Consider the following 20,882-nt stretch of genomic DNA (forward strand, 5'->3'; position numbering starts at 1 on the left):
GTATTCAACCCAAAAAAAAAAACACATCTTCTTGATTTTTTGATTATCCTATTGCGCGGCCTTGTGGGATACCGTGATAACGTGAGATTTGATTACTGGCCTGTAATTGATTTTTTTTTTATTGTACTACTCTTTTTTTTTTTTTTTTCCTTATGCCTTGATTGCCGCTAGTAAAAGATGCTAATTCCAGAAGCTTTGCTTACCCGCTGCGCATACGCCCTATACTGGTTTTCCCCCCCGGGGGGGTTTTGATGGTGTTGTGGAAATCAAGCCGGTAGTCTTGCCGACGGGGAAAGGAGGGGGTGTGTATCAAGTTTGGTAGTGCGACAGGGGGACAGAGAGATGATGGCAGAGAACGGTTCAACTCGGTCAGGCCTTTTGCACCGGAGATATGGAACATGGGGGTTGTCTAAAATCTATGGCGTCCAAAAAAAAACACAAAAAGTAATGAATCAAAGAGCAAACAAAAAAGAGGAAAACCATAATCATGGGGAAAAATCTTGGCCCGTTTGATTTGGTCTAGGCGCTTTCCAAAGGCAACGGAATTCTTGAGACAAGGCTGGCTGGTTTACGAGGCAGTCTTGTTTGTTTTACTTTTTTGCAAAGTGACGCCAGAGGGGGAAAAGGATTACCTTTGGGGGCCATGGGCCAAGCCAAGCTTTCCAGCCCTAGCCTTGCCCGTCTCACCTGTCTCTTCACCTCTCTTTTGTGTAAGTTGCATAGCGCTCTTGGCTTATTCTCAGCGCACCTCGTGGTCAGGGGGAGAAAACAAACGATAACAAGAGAGAGGGAGAAAAATATTGATAACCTTTTATGAACCGAACCAACTTTCATGCCATGCCATGCCATGCTGCCACACCACCAAATTCCAATTGTAAACGAGGTGATGTTGCATTGGACAGCACACCACACTACCGCAAACCCATCCATCACACACAGCCACTCGTCTAGGTGGGTGAGTGGAAAAGTTTGGGGCTTGCTACCCCACAGATTCCCATTTCCATTGGAACCTCCGAAGTACCTCCCTACTTGCCCCGAAGTACCTCTGTAATTTTTTTGGGGGGTTAATTGCTCGTATAGTCGAGGAAAAGAGTATGCTGTCATTTTCAATGTCACTTTATGGGCCTCGAGGCATTCTTTAGCTGTTTTCTAAGATCAGGCAGCAGCTTTTTGGACTGTAACTTCATCATGGGGCGAAGTCCGCTAGGACAATTAGAAGAAAAAAAAACCCCCCCAGAATATTGAGAAGATATCCAAACATCAAAAGAACACAAAACGAGCCAAATAAAGAAAGAAAAATCGTCGATCGTAGATACAAATTTCGTTCTACTAACGTACTGACATAAGTCGCGACGATGAGATCCGAAAGCTTGGCATTACACCTATCTACACCTAGCTAGCCTAAGGGAGAAAACTCGGAACGGTGGTCAGTCTTGATAATGGTTTCAATCCAATCACTTTCTCCGAAGGACAACGGTTTTTTCCCCTACCTACCTGACAAAGCAGGTTTATCTTTGTGGGTTAAACTCAAGAATTTTGGCTTTCTTTTCTTGGAGAATCTGTCGGTAGACCAGGGCTTGGGTCGGCTTTCGCTCCCCGCTGGAGAACCCATTATGGAGCTTTTTTCGAGAGCTTGTCAAAGAGACACGTTTGCTGCAGATCATTGTCAGCTGCAAAGTTGCCCCCGACCAATGAGCAACATTGATAGTCTTTTGCTCCTTGCAGAGTTACTCCGTACAGCATTTAAGAAAGAGCTTCTTTTCTGTAACATGGAGACGATCAATGATCTGCAAGCCACCTGTTAGGCGAATTACAACCATGCCAAAAACATCCGCCTGCATACCCACCTTTCCCCGTGTGAGGCCAAAGGAGAAAGGAAAGATAGGACACGTCAATACTTAATTAGAGGTAAACACCTAAGTAATGAGTGAGAGGTTATGCGTGTGCACCCTTGCAGCTTGGGAATTCTGCTGGCTGCAATAATTTCGTTTTTTTTTTTTTTTTATCTAATTGTCGTCTCCCAAAACGAGATTATGAGGTCAAGGTTTTGGGGGTTGACGAACAATATCCAATAGTACTGCCTATTTCCAGTAGAGTTTCCTGTTATCATGTCCCAGTCTTTAACATTGCAACCCTACCTACCTTGCCTACCTAGAATACTGCAGTAACTTGCCAAGCACAGCCTTCGTAGAGGCTAGGGGTCTGTGGCTCGTAAAGAGGTCTTTTGTGATTGGTAGAAATCGATCTGATCTTCATCCAACCAATTTCGCTTTCGAAAGACCAGAACCAGCCGGATTACCCACATGACCTATGCGGCTGTGTCCGTGTTGACAGGTTCTGGCACAAAAGTTTGATTTTTCTGAAAATATTTTTAGACGAACCCAACTAATTAACTTTTTTTCTCCCCTTCCCGCTTCTCTCTCATTGGTATTTTAGACGAAAACGGTGTTTGTTCCTGAAGTGCCCAGAGGCAAAAGAGAGAAAAAAAAGCGGGCTGACTAGCATGGGCTGCACTGCGCCTTCAAACTCTGGATCCCGTCTGCTTGGTCTATCTCCATTACGGCTTCCAACATGAATTTAGCTTCTGCGGGACGAGCTGGTATTGGTTCGTCAAAATGGATGGTGGACATGGGACCGTCCGCTTCTGGCTATGGGAGCATCGCAGCTGGCCCCAATAACACCTAAACCAACTTAATCCCATCGAGTCGCGGCACAGCAAGGCAAAATTTTGACTGTTGGGGCTCTTACCCACCTGCAATGGTGCCGTTGAGCTTAAAAGCTGCTGCCTGTTGATGATAAACAAACATCTGGGGCATAATCGGAGTAATTAACTGGTCGCGAGATCAGTCCAACTTTATGAGATCCAAGTGGCGTGTTTGTTGCAGCCCCAAAGGATTGGGGTACATCAATACGATCAGGATGTTGCTGTAACGGTATCTCACGAGAAATCCATAAGGAGAGGTAAAATAATGAATAAAATAAATAAATAAACAGTCCCAGAAAGTCAGCTTGGCAAACGACATCAGACCTGGTTACTAAACCAGTTTCAATGTCGACAAGGTATACCGGGCTGTCTTGGTGTCGTTCGCAAAAGAATCCTTGTAGATGGGCAAACCAAGCGAGCCAGGCGACTCAGCCCTTGCTTGTGTCAGAATATTAAGCACGCAAAAGGGTCTTTTCTGCTCTATTCAGTCAAGGTTAACCTTTCGGCTGCAACTTAGTATATTTCTCTATCTTACCTGGGACTATTTAGAATTGACGCAGGTGGATGAATGATGGACTGAACGAGACCCCTCACTTTCTTGGCTTTCGCTTTCTAGCGGATATGAGCCCCGGAGATGAGCTCCGGAGCACGGGGGCCTCGAATCGCAATTTTTGGTTGCTGCAAATGCCCTGTCCTCTGGGATATTGCATTGAAGGCTTTGTTTGGATTGAAGCAGACAAACAACTCGTGTCTAGCGCGATGGGCTGCTTGGTTGACGTCATTTAACCAGTTGAACATCAATGTTATGAGCATGTAGCCGGTAATCTTCTACGCATGTTCGAGTCGAGTCGAAGTACCAGTTCTCTTTTGGGCATAAAAGCAGGCAATATACAAGCAAATCTGATACCGCAGGATGCATGCGCAAGTAAAGTAGGCACCTTAGGTACCTACCTTACCTAGATGAATGCTCTCCTCTCAAGCAAGCCACGTGCTGGAGCTTGGGAGTTCGTTCAAGTCAAGTTGAGTTGATCGTCGATCCGTCCAACGGTGCATGTTCGTCCAAAAAGAATAACATAAAAATCACAAATCTGAACATACAGTTTTGCATCGGGCCGGCGCAATCTGCAGCCAACCTTTTCGGGCTGAAAGTACAGTGTTTTCATACTACATATTAACACTGAACACTGTAGCATCGTCCTCGCATCAATTAATGGAGCTCGGTGGGTTGATGGGGTTTAGTGGGGCTAGTGGGTTTTGATAGATCTCTTGTCAACATTTTGTCAGCTGGTTCGATCAATTTTGCCCAGAAAGACGTGATAACTTACTGTACCTGCTATGTAAGTTGAGCTTCAATGTTCCATCAAGCATCACAACGACTTTCCAGACCCATCTTAGCTTTATCCTAATGCTAGTGTCCGACACCATCACCTTCCCGCCCTGATCGGATGCGGTAACGATAAACGTTAAGCGATACGTAGATATATCACCCCCGCGCGATATCAAGCGAATCATTTTACCCCAAGCGAAAAAAGAAAAAGAAAAAAAAATAAACTAAAAAAAAACCATCACACTATAATGCATCCATTCTTTTCTCGTTGGACCCATCAGACTGTTCTTTTAGAAGCTTGAATAGCGGCCCGTAAGGCATCTGTTATGCTCGAGAAAAGATGGGACGTCGGTTCCCCTTTCACAGCTGGCCAAGCGGCTAGACAAATGATCAAAGGCGGATAAACGAGCATGACAAGCAACGGCCGGAACGCAGTATCCCCGGACCCCAAGCTTGGAAGATGAGATATCTTCAGGCTGATGGGGGCTCGCATCTTCGTCCGAGTGAGTGAGTGAGTGGGCTTAGAAGACAGCTTCTCTCATCATATCTCTCGAAGCAGAAAGGAAGCTTGAGCCTGAGACCCAGCCTTAGTAACTGACAACCATCTTTCACCAGCAGACTCGCAAGCCGCAGCAGTCCTTTCTCCATGGTAATCCGCACCCAGGTGCAAGGCATGCCATTCGTTGTTTCTTTAATTTTTCTTAAAAATTTTATTTTTATTTTCATTTTGTTTTATTTTGTTTTGTCTTTGTCCCCCATCTATGCATCCCGCAACCCATCAGTTTCCCAAAGTAGAGGATGAAGTGGGTAATTTGGCGGGCCGCCTCACAGGTAGAATTCGTTGATTGGCTGGTGCGGAACGGATGGAGCACGATTTGACAAAGATTTGCAAAGACTTGTGGCCGTGCCCAGAGGTACAAGCTATGGTACAAGCCCAAGTCAAACGTCTTTTGCCCATTTTCCTACCCCTGTCGACCAGACCCTACCTTTTCCTTTCTGGTACCAACCCACCCCTTCCTTGTTGAGCACACGCCCCCTAATCCATGTCTCCCGGCACGAGAACACGCCCTGCAAGGCAAGGCAAGGCCTTCGTTGTGCAGCAGAACATCAAGTCAGTTTTCTTTACGGCTTGGGGGCAAATCGAGACAGCCCAACGACCCTGACATACCAGACGAAATGGTACCTGGCGATAGGTACCTACCTACCTACCTTACCTACCTTAGCTACCTTATCCACAACATCATCAACATCCCTGTCTGAGGCTCGTTCTAGTCCTCGACACACACTCATCCCAGATAGGAAGCGGCTTCGTATAATACTTCTTGATTTCCCCATCTCCAGTTTTTCGAATACATAACAAAGACCTCGCTCATCATCAACTCTTGGAACATTTCTTTCATGGGACACTCATCTAAATCATCTTCATCATCGACCTCTTCTAGCTCTTCGACTTCTTCATCTTCGTCTTGCTGTTGCTCCTCCAATACTTTAATCTCCAGGACCTCAACCACTCAAACCTACTGCACCGCCAACTATCGATATACAGTCCAAGTCAGAGTTTCTTCTTGCTTTGCTTCTTGGCGCCATCGCTGTTGTTCTTGCTGTTACTTTTACTATCGCCAGTCGCATCAATGCTCGCAAGGAGGGGTCATTCACAAACCGCATTGCAAAGCGATAAGAAGCTGCAGGACATCCACAACATCAACCACTTCTCGAACGCGTCGGACCTGACGCCAACCGCCTCTATGATGGGTCAAATCAGCCCACTCCTACAACTTCCTTCGCCACCGGCCGGCTCGTATAACAACAACTACCTTTATGCCGATGCCGACCACTACATTGATGCACAGACCTCAGCATCGCAAAGCCCTATAAACTCACAAGTAAGACCATTTTTTGTTCGTCGACCCTCAAAGCCAAAACCTGTCACCATGCTGTAATGGGATCTCTTTTGCTAACCTGCAAGTAAACGTTTCTAGTATGACATGTCGTCGTACGTTCAAGATTTCTGCCTCGGAGATGTTTATCCCAGCCCCGAAGGTGACTGCGATGCCGACTCTCCACAGCCACTCGAAGGGTCCTCTACATCACCATCGGCAACCCCAGAATCAAAGGCCCCCGCAAAGAGGAAACGGGAGAACCGCTACAAGAACGCGCCTCCTTCAGTGCTATCGGTAAGAAACTGATGCCCTATTCCCTGCGTTTTTTTTCTTCTCCTTCCTTTGCCTTCTAAAGGTTTTCCCCCGAAAAGGCGGGGGTTCACGTCAAATGCGCACGTACACCCTCATCCCGCGTACAGCGCCTGCCGTCGGCTGAGCGGGGCAAGGCGGAAGGGCATGCTGCAAGGTAGCTTAGCTGCATGATGCGTGCACAAACACACCCACACCTACTGTTTACAATCTGCACTTCGGTTTCTCTTCCACGAGAGGGCGGGCGCACCTCTATTCACCAGCTGTACTGCCTTCTTTTAACCTACCAACGAGTATGCATGAGGGACGAAGACTGACGGGATTTTTACCACAGCGCCGGAGAGCTCAGAACCGAGCATCACAGCGTGCCTACCGCGAGCGCAAGGATCAACGCATAAAGGACCTTGAGCAAATGCTCAACGACTCAAAACAGCGCAACGACCTGCTCAGCCAAGCGTACCAGAACCTTCACGGCGAATACACCAAGCTGAGGACATCACAAGAACTTATCGGCGCCGACCGGAATACAGCAGCCTCATACGACTTTTCGTCTTTCGATCCCAGCTCATTTGACTTGTCGTCAATTTTGGGACCTGCTCCCACCACAAGGGGACTTGACATCGGCCTGTACGCCTACCCAGATATTACGAGCTATGGCCACATCTGATGTCAACCTTTTGGTCCCATGACTACATTATATGGTGGGAAGACGGCCAATCAACCATCTTTCACTGCTTTTTGCATCCTATAATTGGATCGGGAACTCCTTTCCGTATCCTAGCAGAAAAGTAACATGGAAACTTGCCGTCCTCTCCCCTGTTGTCATGTTTGCTTCGTTCTCACTACGGTCGGCGTTAAGGGGTTTTCATTTTTTGGGGGCATCTAGATACTCAGCATGGCATTGGTTCTCAGGAATCTTTTTTTTTATCATTATTCATTCTTTTCTTGTTCTGTTTACTGGAAACAACAGCAAACAGCATTTATGGGCAGGGTCGCCAGCCTTTTCACCCAAGGCGAATGCGGATAGGAAGCATTAGATGGGACGGAATGGTGCTTTGGGAGGATAACGGCGAGTGTCTCACTACCTCGACAGCAAATCTCGAGGGGTTCATTTTGGTGTGGTTTACTGTTGTTAAAAACATGAAAATGGCAGTAGTAGCTACCGTTCAGCAGTTTTGTATCTATTTAATTTCTACCCGCATACTTTCATCCTCGCTAGTCTCTTCACGTTTGTTGCAGTGTGTATGACTAAATTCGTGAGTGGATGGTATTTCCTTAAGATGTATGCGTAGCTTATTTATTCTCTCTTAAACGACACAGGACGATGTGATTAAGCGTCTTTGTTCAAGTCTCTTATTCAGTTATAGAGATGTTGTTTTAGAGAATTAAACATGATACAGGTTCGTACCTGACATTTGTCCTACATGACTGCAATGTCGGCTATACAAGCATAAACTCTCCTATGGGAAGTGTTCAGGTTCAATTCCTTCCACGTTCCTGGATAGATGGGTAAGTAGGTAGGTATCAAAGGTATGCAAAACAAAAATCCTCCTAGTCTAGTGTAGGTTTGTAGTGAGCCAGAAAAGCAAAACGGAAGAAGCAAAGTAAACTATCCTATCCCTGACGACATTGTGCTTGCTTTTCGTCAAACCACCTATCACCCAAGATACCCCCCAGCCTTATAGTGACATCGAAGCGTACATGGAATACCATTTCATCTGATCCATCATGTCCCCCTCCTGCTGGCTCCCCTCCCTTTTTTCTTCTCTTTTTCTCCCCTCCTAGCAGAGCCATAGCGTCTTTTTGTTCATGTAAGGCAAAGTAGGCATGTTCGTTTCCGTATCATGCAGCCCTTTTCTGTCTCTCTTCCTGGCATTTCGCATCACCCGGAGCAAAAAAGGACCCCATGTACCCACGTACCTGCACGACGGAAAAAGGAAACACCCAGCAAGAGTAGCGAATAAGGTGTTGCGATGAAAAGGAGTGAGGGGATATACAGAGGAGGGCTGTCATGCATTGCAGTTTTTCTTTTTGGGTTGCGCCTTGCGTGCGTTGTGGGCGCGCGCAAAACGACCAGGGCTGCAGTTGGGCGTGCGTTGACTGCGTTTTTTTTTTCTTCTTCTTGTATACTTTTTTTTACTCGATCTGGAGGTTCTTCTCAAGGAGGGTGGTATTTTGAGAGGTAGGTGTACCTACCTAGGTAGTCTTTAGGTTCGAGTTAACCTGCTTGCTGGGGAACAAAAAGGTCGGCTTCCGGGGTTACACAGTCTTCGGAGGATGATAGGTTGCCTGGTTACCTAGGGTGCCTTGTTTGATTCACACCAGGGGCCCCAAGGTTGTATTGTCTGTCTATCTTGATTAAGAATGTTCAAGGGTGGTTCATCTCATTTTTCAAAAGATACAAGGTTTCCCGGGAGAAAAGTTCTTGGAAAGGAAAACAAAATCACCAGACCTGACGTTCGATTATGTGCTCAATTATCCACAAGACAAGCCACAAACACGAATATACGGGGATGGTCTAACCGAGAGCTGCATGCACATATGTCAGTCACACTCTTTAACACAAAAACATCCGAAGCAAAAGTCGGGATCGTAGCTTGTTGAGAGGTACATCCAACGTCGAAGCTTGCCAAAGTAGACTTGTCAAATTCCGACAAGTCACAGGAGGGAAAAAAACGGATCACGATTGCATAATAAAGCATCCGGATACACAACGGGTTGCTCGACCTGAAGTTTGGGGGAAAGTTCCATCCCGTCTGGTTCTATCTCATCCCACTCCCTGACCTGACCATACTCTACGTGGAGGTACGGGCCGCCGTTTGTTCGAGAGGCAAAAACGGAAAAACCCCTCATACATTTTCCACGCTTGTCGTTCTTTCTGGGGTTGGACATTTGGTTGAGTTTCTCGAAACTGTGGCGAACGTTTAGCATTGTACGTCTGGTTTGGTCCTTGGGACGAACCTATGAAGGATGGTATCTTGGATGGTTCGTGGGAAGAGGTAAATGGGTGGAAGACGGAGAACAAGCTCCGAGGACTCTAGATTCCTAGTTTGGCTGGGGGTAGCATTTAATCCATTCTATCGTAGCAGGTACCTCTTTACCAAGGGTAACCTAAAGCACAACCTCACCTACTTTCTGGTTTGCTCGGAAAGATATTCAGGCCTTGACTCCATGTTATATTGTTACTCATCTACTGAGCTTGGTATTCACCATCGCAGATACACTCTCTACAGAGAATTTCGATAATGAGCTGGTCTGGCTATGTTGCTTCTTGTGTTTGCTGTATACTTGTTACCGGAAGATATTCGAATGCATATATTTGGGTAGGTATAAGTAAGTCATGGAAACGAACTGGAGCAAGTTGAGTCTTTGGGCTCTCTTGCAGCCAGCAGCAAAAAGCAATAAAAAAGTAAAAATAAAAAAAATAATGGGAAAAATGCATCTCATATACAGCACCTATTACTTCGCACATATTTGTATGTGCATCTTTCGGAATAATCATGGAGGTGAACGAACAGGGGTTGATAACTGTGAGGTCGGATTAGGCCCACAAGGCCGACTGAACCGTGTAATTGTGTTGGGGTCGTTTGATGGATTATGGATACCTACCTTAGTTTAGGTATTTGGCTGTCGACCTGAGCTATAAAAACGGTTCACTAGTGGATGGCTCTTACTCCGTTTGGGCCAAGCCGGGAGGTAGGATCCTGTGTTCATCTCCATCACTAGCAGACACAAGTAATTTAAACCCATTTCCCCGGTTATTAGTTGGAGATGGAGGCTGAAAAACAGAAGATCAGCAGTTTTTTCTACCATTTGCAGAATGTTGATCTCCCGCATTCCGATTTGGTCACCATTCCGAGTCCGGCAAAGTTAGTCTGGCAGGCTGATGGATGGACTCGAATGCAGACAATCAGTCACTACATACTTTGTTCTGAGCGAATTTTAAAATTGCGAACATGGAGGTTCTTTTGTCACCAGTTGGGCCTCCACCTCGTGTTGTCTGTCATTTGGTACTTCGTTCGGTTAACCTCGACCAGAAAACGAAAAAAAAAGGAAAGGGTGACACCGGCAAGTTGCCGACGACTGGTCATTTTGTGCCAGCCTTACCTACTTGCCTACCTACCCCATAACTATCGATGGCTGATGGACGCCACGCTGACGACTGGGGAAATTGTCACTGGTCGAATATTGGCCAAGGGTTCAGGGGCTAGACGGCGTCTCGCTGCAAAAGGACCCCACACCCACCACTCCAAAGTACAAAGTCCTCGGTGCCGGATTGGCTAATTGGTATCAATTCGACCCTACCTTACCGAACTTCCGTCATATGCGAGGGCCAAAAATAAAGACACACTAGACTAGATCTGCGGCGCAACATCAACCAGCCAGCCAACCCCGCCTACTCTTGGACTTTTTTTTTTTTTTGGAGACAGTTGTGCGTGTGTGCGTGAGACGAGTGGACGCAAAGAGAGGGAAATAGATCCCAAGAGATGCAGGAACGCGCACATCTAGCTCGGCATAATGGAGATCCTCTGTCATCTTGTTCCATGTATTGGGTCAGAGCGACTTTCTTTGCTTCTCTCTCCTACTGCGCCTAGACAAGATCGCCCAGTACTCACTCACCCAAACAATGAACCCGCGCTTAGTAGCGGTTTTTTTTGCCGCCCGCCCATTATACCTCTTTTTCATCCGCTTTGCTTGCGAGTGAAGAATGAAAACTTGGTTGAGGGGGAGGAGGAAAGTTCGAGAAACACTGGGTTGGAAGCCACTCGGCTATGAAACCGTTTTTGGTGATTACACATCAACCATCTTTTACGAAGCAACACTTTTGATTTCTCATACTGCTTGCTGCCCCTGCTCCCCCCTCGCAAAGAAATCGAAATCGCGCCATTTTGATGAACGAGCCCTTGCTAGTTTTTCAGCAGCCTTACTTAGTTTGGAGACCAACTTCGTCGGCCCGCTTTTGGCCATGTAATATCAGGCACCATCCAGGCGTGAGATGGATGGTGGCCGCCGTCGACGCCGCATGTGCCCAGCGTAGCATGGGCATTGGCAGGGCATAAATTTCATGGTGTGGATATGCAGGTTGTGCTCATCAGGGGTTTCGAAGTAGGATGGACCCATACAACCATCCATTGCGCTCAGCGGCACAGCACACTGATGGGTCTAGCCGATGAATCTAACAAGTGTTACTGGTTCGATGTTGTTGTTGTCCGTTTTGGATGTCGTGAGCAAGGGCGTCTCTTATAAGATACTATGGTACCAACTTGAGCCTCGTTCCTTTTCCTCCCTCTCCCTCTCTTCTCTTGCTATCTACGCGTCCTCACCCGTTCAAGCTGGCGGCCCCTTTTTCATCCAGAGCATTCGTTTGTTTGCTCGTCCTCTGACGTATCGCACGTCCAAGTCTGTCGTTTTCATCACAAGATATACCAACACTCCTTTGCTATTTCTTTTCTTGTAGCTGTATTACTTTCCTCGGCCATGTCTCCATCTCTCGTTACTCTTGCCACGGCCTTTCTGGCCTGTGCCTCGACGGCTACGGCTGCCAAGGCTTACCAGATCGAGGAGACCTATGATACCAGCAACGTCAATAGCAAGTGGAACTTTTTTGAGGTATGCTGAGCTGTCTTGCTCAAGTCCAGCCCCCTAGATGCCGTCCCCATTCCCGACTCTCTCTAACATTTTGAGGGTACTCTGCGTGGTATAGAGCAAGTTTGATACTGGTAACGTCCGGGACATTGACCCAACCGAGGGCTTCGTCAACTACCGCTCCTACAACGATGCCAAGGCACTGGGTGTCCTCTCAGAGGAGTCGGGTTCCATCATGATGAAGCCCAACTTCCCCACGGGCATCACTGCCAAGGGCAAGGGCCCCGACAGCGTCCGTCTGGAAAGCAAGGCCCGTTACCAGCAGGGGCTCTTCATCGCCGACTTCTCGCGCTTCCCCAAGCCGGTGTGCGGTTCCTGGCCCGCCTTTTGGATGTTTGGCAACTCGTGGCCCGAGGAGGGCGAGCTCGACATCTACGAGGGCTGGAACGTGCAGCCCGTCAACGGCATCGCCCTGCACACTGACCACGCGGCCAAGGTCGGCAGCTGCCACATCGACGCGCAGGACGTCAACGCCGACGTACAGACCACCAACTGCGACAACTTCTTCACCGACATCCCCAAGCAGTGGGAGGGTACCGCCTGCCTCGTCAAGGAGCGCAATGGCCTCTGGGGGAACCCCACCGGCGGCGTCTACGCCATTGAGTGGTCCTCGCGCAACGTCAGCGTCTGGAGCTGGGCTCACGAGAAGACCCCCGCCGACGTCCTCGACGGCAAGCCCAACCCGCGCACCTGGGGCCAGCCTCACTTCTTCGTCGGCGACTCCAAGTGCGACATCGAGCGCGTCCTCAGCAACCAGAAGATTGTTCTCAACCTGGACTTTTGCGGCGTTACGGCCGGAAACGAGGGAATCTGGGGACAGGAGTGCAAGGCCAAGACAGGCGCTGCCACCTGTACTGAATATGTGGCCGGCAACCCATCGGCTTTTAGCGATGTTGCTTTTGGCCTGAAGAACATCAAGGTCTACCAGAACAAGGAGATTGAAGAGCCCAAGCCGACTACCACTGCTCAGTCCACCACCACCACCGCCACCCCCAGCAGCACCTCTTCGTTGTCCTCTACCACGAAGACCACGGAAAGCCCTTCAGCCACCGGTATCACAACCTCCCCCTCGACCACCGCTACCACCACCGCTTCTTCGACTGAAGCCTCTACCAGCGCCTCGTCAACACTGACCACAACAACGCCACCAAGCACAAACCAGTCCACAACCGCGACTCCTGCACCCACCAGCGACTGCGAGGACGATGAGCCCACCGGTACCCCCACGCAGTCCACAACCAAGACCAGCACCATGGCCTCAGGCACTGCCACCACCAAGGAGCCCGAGCAGTCCATCACCTCGACTATCACGACCACCAAGACGTATGTCATTACTTCGTGCGCACCCACCGTGACCAAGTGCCCGCTCGGCCAGGTTACATCTGAGGTCATCACCACCACAACCGTCTGCCCAGTAACTGCAACTGGCACCGGCTCTGCTACCACTGTCACTGGCTCTGGCTCTACCTCTACCATCACACCCATTGGCACTCTTACCGCCCCCACCGGTACTGCCACCACCAAGCAGCCCGAGCAGTCGGTCACTTCGACCATTACAACCACCAAGACCTACACCATCACATCTTGCGCCCCCACCGTGACCAAGTGCTCGATCGGCCAGGTGACATCCGAGGTTGTTACGACTACGACAGTCTGCCCAGTGACCGCAACCGGCACCGGCTCTGCTACCACTGCAACTGGCTCTACCAGTACTATCACTCCCATTGGCACCCCTACCGGTACTGCCACCACCAAGGCCACCACAAAGACGCCCGAGCAATCCGTGACCTCGACCATCACAACCACAAAGACCTACACCATCACATCTTGCGCGCCCACCGTAACCAAGTGCCCAATCGGCCAGGTCACATCCGAGGTCATCACCACCACCACCATCTGCCCACCCGAGCCCACGACGACACTCCAAACCACGACCGTCCACAGCACGCTGTCGCTGACATCGACGGTCCGCATCACGCGCCCTACATCTTCCCTTTCATCCAAATCGTCCCCTCCCTTCCCCTCGTCGTCGGCCGTCGGCAGCAACTCGACCCTCCCGGCCAGCACCAAGACCGCCACGCCGACGTTGACGAGGGGCACGGCGACCGGCACCGGCACAGTGATTAAGCCGACAACCGCGACCACGACACCGTCTGTGCCCGTCGTCACGGCCGGCGCGTCTGGTGTCGAGGCCGCTGGGCTGTTGGCCTTTGGAGCCCTCTTTTTGTTTGCCTTGTAAAAAAAAAACTTGTTTGTTTTTAGCTTTTCTTTCTCTTTATTCTATAGACGTGAGATACCCCAGGATTATTATCTTTTTTTGGGTACACGATCGTTTTTAGTGTTTGGTGTTTGGGGAGTGTTCTTTTCTTTGCTCTTTTTGTTCCAGATTAGGGGATAGCTATATTTTGGTTATAATACGTGCAGAATTTTGTACTTGGATATTTGAAAAGGTAAAAATAAATCACAAAGTCTACCTACTTATATACAGTTCATGGTATTAATCATCTGGTCCATTATGTGTGTTCGAGGGGTGAATCTAAATTAAGCGAGTGAAGGTCATCGTGTTGCCTATTTACGCAAGATAACATTAGCAGCCGATAAATAATTGAAGTTTCGAGTAAGTTTCGTCCATGAGCACCCAAAATCACGATATTCAACCAGGGCGTTTCAGACAAAGAAATTTATTAGAATAGTCGGGTGTGTGGGGGGTATAAAGTTACAAGTTTTGCCAATGTTGACAGTTTGAAAAGAGTCTAGAACTGGTGAATATCCGCCTTCTTGAACCCCAAAGAGCCCAACACACCACCCTCCTTGCCCTTGAGCAAAGCATTCTCAAACGGCGGGGGGCCGCAGACCAGGACCTTGAGCCCGTCGACCTTTTGCACGCCAACATCCTTGAGCATCTCGGGGGTGATGTATCCCTTCTTGTAACCCTCGGGTACCTCTGCGTCCGTCTTTGAGATGGCAAAGACGCTGCGGAACCGATCCGGGTGGTCCTTCTCCATCTGCAGAAACTCGTCCTTGAGGAAGAGGTCGCGGGTCTCGTTGACGCCCCAGACCAGCGTGATCTTGGTGCGGTCGGCCGGGTCCGCGAGCAGGGAGCGTGCAAAGGTGTACATGGGCGTGATGCCGGCGCCGCCGGCGATCATGGCCACCTGGTTGTGCTTCTCGGCGTTGTGCCGGTACATGCCCACGGGGATGGGCATGAACCGCATCGACTGACCAGGCTGCAGGGAGTGCAGGGTCCCGGAGCCCTTGCCGTTGGGGTAGAGCTTGACCAGGTATTCGATGAAGCCCTTTTGAGCTGTTGTGTTTGTTTAGGAAAGGGGTTAGTAAGGCTTTGGTTTCTCCAGTGCGACTTTTTTTTTCTTCTTTTTATCGGACAGTTGGAAGAGAGAAAACTTACAGGGAGTGCTGATAGGAGTATACGGCCTCGGGGCAGGGATCCAGCCGCCGTTTGGAAAGGCAAGCGCCAGTGTTGCCTGGGTGAGAGCCAATCCGCTGGTGGCCTCGCTGTCAGGGAACTCGAAGCGCAGGCGCTTCGTGTTGTGGTTGACCATCTCGGCGCTGTGAAGCTTGAGGGAGGCCATGTTTGCGGGCGGGATGGGGCTCGTCCCGAAAGCTTTCTTGCCTGACTGGGCTATTGTTTTTACCGCTCGGTAGTGTTAGTGAGTGCAAAATGCGGACCCATTGTGGTCACGATGTTTTTGTATTGTTTTATTTTGTGATTTTTGTTTTTTGTTGAGCAAACAAAACAAAACAACAGAAAATACTGACCCATTTTGCTGATGGATAATTGTTCGTCAACGGTTCTTGGTAGTACTGCAGCGTTGGCTTTGGTTGCGAGGCGGCGGATGTGATTTTGGAGCCTGGGTTCGAATGGGGAAGCCAGGCGGAACAAAGAGGGGAACATGAATGTTTTTATTTTCAGCAGTTAGCTGTTGCTACAGCTTCTGCTCCTGCACCTCAAATAGATTGCACACGGATTACTTCTTTGTAAAATGAGAGGTGCATGGATCCTGTTGCGGCACGGCGTCGAAGTGGTGCTAGGGCTTTGAAATCTTAGGCTGAGAAGCAAGGGCGGATAACGCTGTTGGGGAAACTCCGATCGCTGCGGTGACCGGCGGGCATATTTTTTTTCTCTCTCTATTATTCTATTTTCAATAGTCTCACTCACTCATGTGTTTCGTCCTTCCTTGGGATGGTATAGATTTTATACGAGTTTCAACAGAACCCGATTCCCGTCAACAGGTAATCATATTCGGAGATGTGTAAGTTGCTTAGGGCCGAAATGACCGAAAAGGCCGAGGCGCGAAGAAACCCGTAGCATCAAAGCCTGACCAACAATTCAGTTTGTTGATCATCCTTGTTCATGGGGACCCTTCGGCGACCACTCGGCGACCAATCGTCTACGCCGTTAGACCCATTGGGGTTATGGGTTAATCATGTACCTCCGTTGGGTAGGTACATCAAGCATTTCGGTCCCGAAGGGATCAGCCGAGTTCTTTGTAGGGTGGGCCGGGCCCTTGCGGTTCATTGCCTAGTTTCAGGCACGGTGTTCCTCCGGGACGTGGGGGGAACGACGGAAGCCGGTGGTCATGATGTGATGAAGAGACAAAAAAAAAAAAAGGAGGAATGTGTTGTTGTGTTTGAACTATACAAGAGCGACCTAGAAATAAACAGGTTCAATTTTTTCGTGTTGACCAAGGCCAAAGAGTTGTGCATGGGACGAACATGTATGTCGAACCATGACGGTGGGGCATGGAAGCCACCAACAAACCCGTACAGTATTTCCGCGCAGTGGGAGGTTCAGCCCTACAATACAGTGCATCTCTTGGAATTTCCGAACTTTGCCCTCCAGCGGGGTGTTATGGGACCAAATTTGGTTGGAAGAAATGCACTTACGTTTGTAGTAGGCCTTGCTTGCTACTATAGTACTTTGTACTGTAGGTGCGACTTCGGGGTGTTGGGGGCTTGCGTACTGTGTGAAACCCACGTTTTTCCAGAGCCACGGCTTCCACTGACTCCACCAGGCTTTTGACTCGGGCAAGGCAACGTGCAAACTGCAAAGTACCGTCCCTTCCTTCGTAAGCTGGACTAACTCTTATCACAATCCATGCACTCGCGATAATCAACATATTCCACCCGCTCCGCTCAACTAAAGCGATCAGTCCGATCTTGTACTAGTTCCAGTGTCGGCGTAGCTATTACAATCCCCCGCATCGTTTTCCTGCGGCCGCTCCCGCCAAAGGCAAGCCTGCTCAGCGGCAAACGCTTGCCTCTTTTCTCCAATCAACAGGCAGACAAGACAACCAGCGGACCCTTCATCTGCAACAGATCGGAATAATACAAAACAAAGAGGCAGGACCGTAGTCCTCTTTTCAAAATGCCCAAGGCAGTCCATGGTTCGAACAGAGACCATCCCACCTTAGCACGTTTGTGAGAAAGAACAGATTCCTGACTAACAAATTATTGTGACATGGACTCTAGGCGTGTTGATCACGTGCGATCCGTCGATCAAGTCCATCATTGTTGACATCAACAACACGCGCAATGACATTATTGTTGAGGATATCGATGACACTCACCTGCTGATCAAAGAATCCATGGTTGATATGCTCAAACGATTGTTGGATCAGGTAAGATCGCTTCTTTCGGTTCTGGGATAGCTTCGCTACTTGACGGCATGATACGCTATATGGTGACTGACTTTTGCCTTGACGCTACCTGATTACAGAAGCTTTCAGAGACCCAAAACGATCAGGCTGATGAGAGCTCCGGGTCAGAGTCTGACAAGCAGGCCCGTCCGGCTAAAAAGGAGTTCTGGGCAAAGAAACGAAAAGCAGCTTAGTCCTGGGAGATTGTATGTTATTTTACAGGCCAATGTATCTTGGCATCAACTAGCCAACTCCCTCTATTGGTGGCTGTATAGTGCTGCTGTCATTTCAAACTCGATACTTTTAGCTGGTGGTTCATGAGTAAATACATAACAGCATTTGTACAAGTTTCTATAGTGATCTATAGAATTCTCCTGACCCGTTCAGCTATGCTCACAAACCGATTCCTCCCCAAACCTCCTCACAGCTTTGCAAAAGTGGGCTTCCTCTTCTGGATCCCGCTCAACAACGCATCCTTGATATCCCTCGTCTGCAGGGCGGCCGAGTTCCAAATGGCCGTGTACCTCAGGCTCTCCTCGACGCTGTGGTCCCGCGCGTGGTTGAGCAGCTCCTTGGTGCCCTGCACCGCCACGGGACTCTTGCTCGCCACCAGGGCCGCCATGGATAGGGCGGCCTTGAGGGCGCCGGCCTTGGTCTCGTGGATGGGCCCGCTGACGAACCCGACGGCCAGCGCCTCCTCGGGCGTGAACTCGCGCGCAGACAGGCACACCTCCTTGACCCACGACAGGCTGCCGACCGCCTTTGGCAGCCGGCTGAGCGTGCCAATGTCGGCCGCCAGCCCGATGTCGACCTCCTTGACCGCCATGCGCGTGCCACGCACAACCAGCCGCACGTCGGCGCAGCAGGCTAGGTCGATGGCCAGGCCGAGGGAGAGGCCGTGGAGCACACAGATGACGGCTGCGGGTTGATTTTATGTGTTATGTTAAAATAAAAGAACTCATTATGCATGTTCTATAGATGGGATTTTTAAGGCACTGAAATTGGTATTATAAGAACACATACGCTTTTCACACTTTTCCATGGCGCCAATGGAGTCCTGAAACTCGGCAATGTGCCTCCTGGCGTGGGTGGCAAACCTGGCCGAGTCCAAGGGCTGACCATTGCCGTCATCCATGCCCTTGAAGAGCCAGCCGTCCGAGGCCTTTTGGACGTCCAGACCACTGGTGAAGGCACGCTCGCCGGCGCCCGAGAGGACGACGGCGCGAACGTCGGGGTCGACGGACAGGGCGTTGAAGACGCGGCCAAACTCGAGCCACATCTCCTCGTAGAACGAGTTGAGCTTGTCGGGCCGGTTGATCTCAACGTGCGCCACACCGGGAGCAGGCCGGTGCACCAGGAAGTGGGTGTATGATTGAGATGACATTTCCGTGATGGGTTCCCTTGAATGGCCCAGGGACTTTCTTGTTTGGTGTTCAGGGTTTGGGTGCTCGGTTGGAGATTAGATGCTACAGTTCAAGTGTAACCGGGCTTGTGAAACCTGTATCAAAGCTTCAGAAGGATTGTGGGTAATTCGGATTATACAATCACGGCATGCAATAAACGATATAGCTGTTTGGTATGGATATAGCATCGATTGCGGCTAAGGAGATGATGCATGGGTGTGTCGGTTGCAGCTGTGGAGTTACCGAGGCATCTTACACCCATTGCCGTTCTGGGAGAGTTCCAATGTGGGTCTTCTAGGTAGGTACGTTAACAGCTGGAGTTGTTGGCTTACCTCTCTCTCTCATTTTGCAACTGAGATTCAGCTACGTATCTTAGTACTTTGTTACATCATTAGTCATGACACGACACGGCTTCTACACTTGATAGCAACGTGACTAAGCCAGCTTTCTAATGATGTAAAGACAACAGATTCTTCGAACTTGTACACTGCGACTCATGGCAATATCCTTCCAGACTACATGTACAGGGTAGGTAGGTAAAGGAGCTCGCTCATAAGGTTACATGGGTACGCACAATGCTACAATGCACGTGCATTGTCCTTCCAACGTTATGATCAACCACCTAGCCCCTTTTTGGCGGGGGCACCGGCTCCGCCGTAGCACACTCTATGCCCACGGATCGCACCGAAGCGCCGCCGTGTTTATCGCATTATGCGTCAAAAGGTCTTTGAAAAAAAAATATCTGGGAATTGAGCGCCCGCAAGCAAAAACCTAAAACCGGACATTGTTTTCCCTGTATTTTTCAAGGTGGGTAGCTGCTTGCAGGCTATGGGACGTGGCAGCTTAGGCGCGAACCGTTTTGACAAACCCGCTGACCTCCACTTCCGTCTAATCAAATCCTAGCATTAACCTGGTGCTGCCCCTGTGACGCCCCCAACGGGTAGGAGAATATTACCTGTTTATCTAAACCTAATTGGTTGCAGGAGCCCGTGGGGCGGGATCCAGCTCACGTGTCGAGGGAGTGTTCCCGTACCAACAACTCTCCCTTAGTGGACGGGAGAAGTAACCGACGTGGAGCTTCGCATCGTTCGTTGACCGGCTTCAATTCCTACAAACGACAAGAATACATTACTGTACAGAGCATATATTTGTGTACGGAGCAGGTAGGACAGTACGATGACTACGTATCTTGCCACTGGAGGGACTCTTGCCCTTCATCCCTGAAGGATGCAGCAGTATAATGTCAGCCATTATCCCGGCGCTTGAATGTTGGATGCTGCGTAAGGAATGATGCGATGCACAAGACGGAATGATACAAGAAACACTGTCATGTCAGCATATTGCATGATTTTACTGGCAAGTTATTTCATCTTGCACTTTTTCTCAATCACCTGAGGGGGAAAAATGCAAACAAATCCAACTGCTCAGCAACGTATCGCCGGCAATTGTAGCCAGTCGCTTCATCAACCATCTTAGCGCCTTATCTCCAGGGATGTCGCTGACAACCTTGTCGATGACGATCAGGTTAAAGAACAGTCCAAACGGAAAAAAAGGAAGAGGCTTGTTACTGAAAAAGCGTTGTCTCGGCGGGTTAACAAGGGCACGGGGCAAGGGTAAGGATGATAAAGAGCGGGAATCGTCATCAAATCTGGAAGGAAAAAAAATTAAATGGCCGGTGGCTGGTGGGGCGGTTGCTACTGTTTTTGGTTTTGCCTCTCAATAGGAGTGAAGAGGGAGGGATATGGGCCCGGGAAAGCCGGCCAACGTTCATTGCCGGTGACACTAGTTTTTTTTTGGCGATGGGATCTGCAATTTCTTTCCTCCCCTCTGGACACAAGCAACAACAAGTTGGAAGGAACAACAAAATTCGTATTTTGCTTCTCGACAATGGTGCGTTCGAGACTCGCTCGGGCGGTATACTAGCACACAGCAAACGCAGGTGCGTCAAAGCTCACA

General features: G+C 49.4%; 5 protein-coding genes across 5 annotated transcripts; 3 read left to right on the forward strand and 2 right to left on the reverse strand.

Annotated features, from left to right (window-relative positions):
- Positions 1–5,237: 5,237 nt before the first annotated feature.
- On the forward strand, positions 5,238–7,423 carry PgNI_07735 (uncharacterized protein). The gene is made up of 3 exons (XM_031127745.1): positions 5,238–5,914; positions 6,011–6,205; positions 6,555–7,423. The coding sequence occupies exons 1-3, from the start codon at positions 5,663–5,665 to the stop codon at positions 6,885–6,887; spliced, it is 780 nt and encodes a 259-aa protein (XP_030980648.1). The 5' UTR covers positions 5,238–5,662; the 3' UTR covers positions 6,888–7,423.
- Positions 7,424–11,492: 4,069 nt separating this feature from the next.
- Positions 11,493–14,105, forward strand: PgNI_07736 (uncharacterized protein; the record flags this gene model as incomplete). Its single annotated transcript, XM_031127746.1, has 2 exons — positions 11,493–11,830; positions 11,925–14,105. The coding sequence occupies exons 1-2, from the start codon at positions 11,699–11,701 to the stop codon at positions 14,103–14,105; spliced, it is 2,313 nt and encodes a 770-aa protein (XP_030980650.1). The 5' UTR covers positions 11,493–11,698.
- A 373-nt stretch (positions 14,106–14,478) lies between these two features.
- Positions 14,479–16,015, reverse strand: PgNI_07737 (uncharacterized protein). The gene is made up of 3 exons (XM_031127747.1): positions 15,644–16,015; positions 15,273–15,506; positions 14,479–15,170 (listed from the first exon to the last, which is right to left on the reverse strand). Exons 1-3 carry the CDS (start codon positions 15,777–15,779, stop codon positions 14,620–14,622), a joined length of 921 nt encoding a protein of 306 aa, XP_030980651.1. The 5' UTR covers positions 15,780–16,015; the 3' UTR covers positions 14,479–14,619.
- A 1,237-nt stretch (positions 16,016–17,252) lies between these two features.
- PgNI_07738 (uncharacterized protein) lies at positions 17,253–17,717 on the forward strand (the record flags this gene model as incomplete). Its single annotated transcript, XM_031127748.1, has 3 exons — positions 17,253–17,271; positions 17,357–17,505; positions 17,604–17,717. 3 exons carry the CDS (start codon positions 17,253–17,255, stop codon positions 17,715–17,717), a joined length of 282 nt encoding a protein of 93 aa, XP_030980768.1.
- Positions 17,718–17,944: 227 nt separating this feature from the next.
- PgNI_07739 (uncharacterized protein) lies at positions 17,945–18,907 on the reverse strand (the record flags this gene model as incomplete). The annotated part of the gene is made up of 2 exons (XM_031127749.1): positions 17,945–18,441; positions 18,547–18,907. The coding sequence occupies 2 exons, from the start codon at positions 18,905–18,907 to the stop codon at positions 17,945–17,947; spliced, it is 858 nt and encodes a 285-aa protein (XP_030980769.1).
- Positions 18,908–20,882: the final 1,975 nt, after the last annotated feature.

The sequence above is a fragment of the Pyricularia grisea genome, assembly GCF_004355905.1.
Source record: "Pyricularia grisea strain NI907 chromosome Unknown Pyricularia_grisea_NI907_Scaffold_4, whole genome shotgun sequence".
NCBI lineage: Eukaryota > Fungi > Ascomycota > Sordariomycetes > Magnaporthales > Pyriculariaceae > Pyricularia > Pyricularia grisea.

Coding starts and splice junctions, on each gene's coding strand:
- PgNI_07735 (XM_031127745.1), top strand. CDS start 5,663: ATGCTCGCAAGGAGGGGTCATTCACAAACCGCATTGCAAAGCGATAAG. Junction 5,915..6,010: donor AAAGCCCTATAAACTCACAA/GTAAGACCATTT, acceptor AAACGTTTCTAG/TATGACATGTCGTCGTACGT. Junction 6,206..6,554: donor CGCCTCCTTCAGTGCTATCG/GTAAGAAACTGA, acceptor TTTTTACCACAG/CGCCGGAGAGCTCAGAACCG.
- PgNI_07737 (XM_031127747.1), bottom strand. CDS start 15,779: ATGTTCCCCTCTTTGTTCCGCCTGGCTTCCCCATTCGAACCCAGGCTC. Junction 15,507..15,643: donor ATTATCCATCAGCAAAATGG/GTCAGTATTTTC, acceptor TAAAAACAATAG/CCCAGTCAGGCAAGAAAGCT. Junction 15,171..15,272: donor TACTCCTATCAGCACTCCCT/GTAAGTTTTCTC, acceptor CAAACACAACAG/CTCAAAAGGGCTTCATCGAA.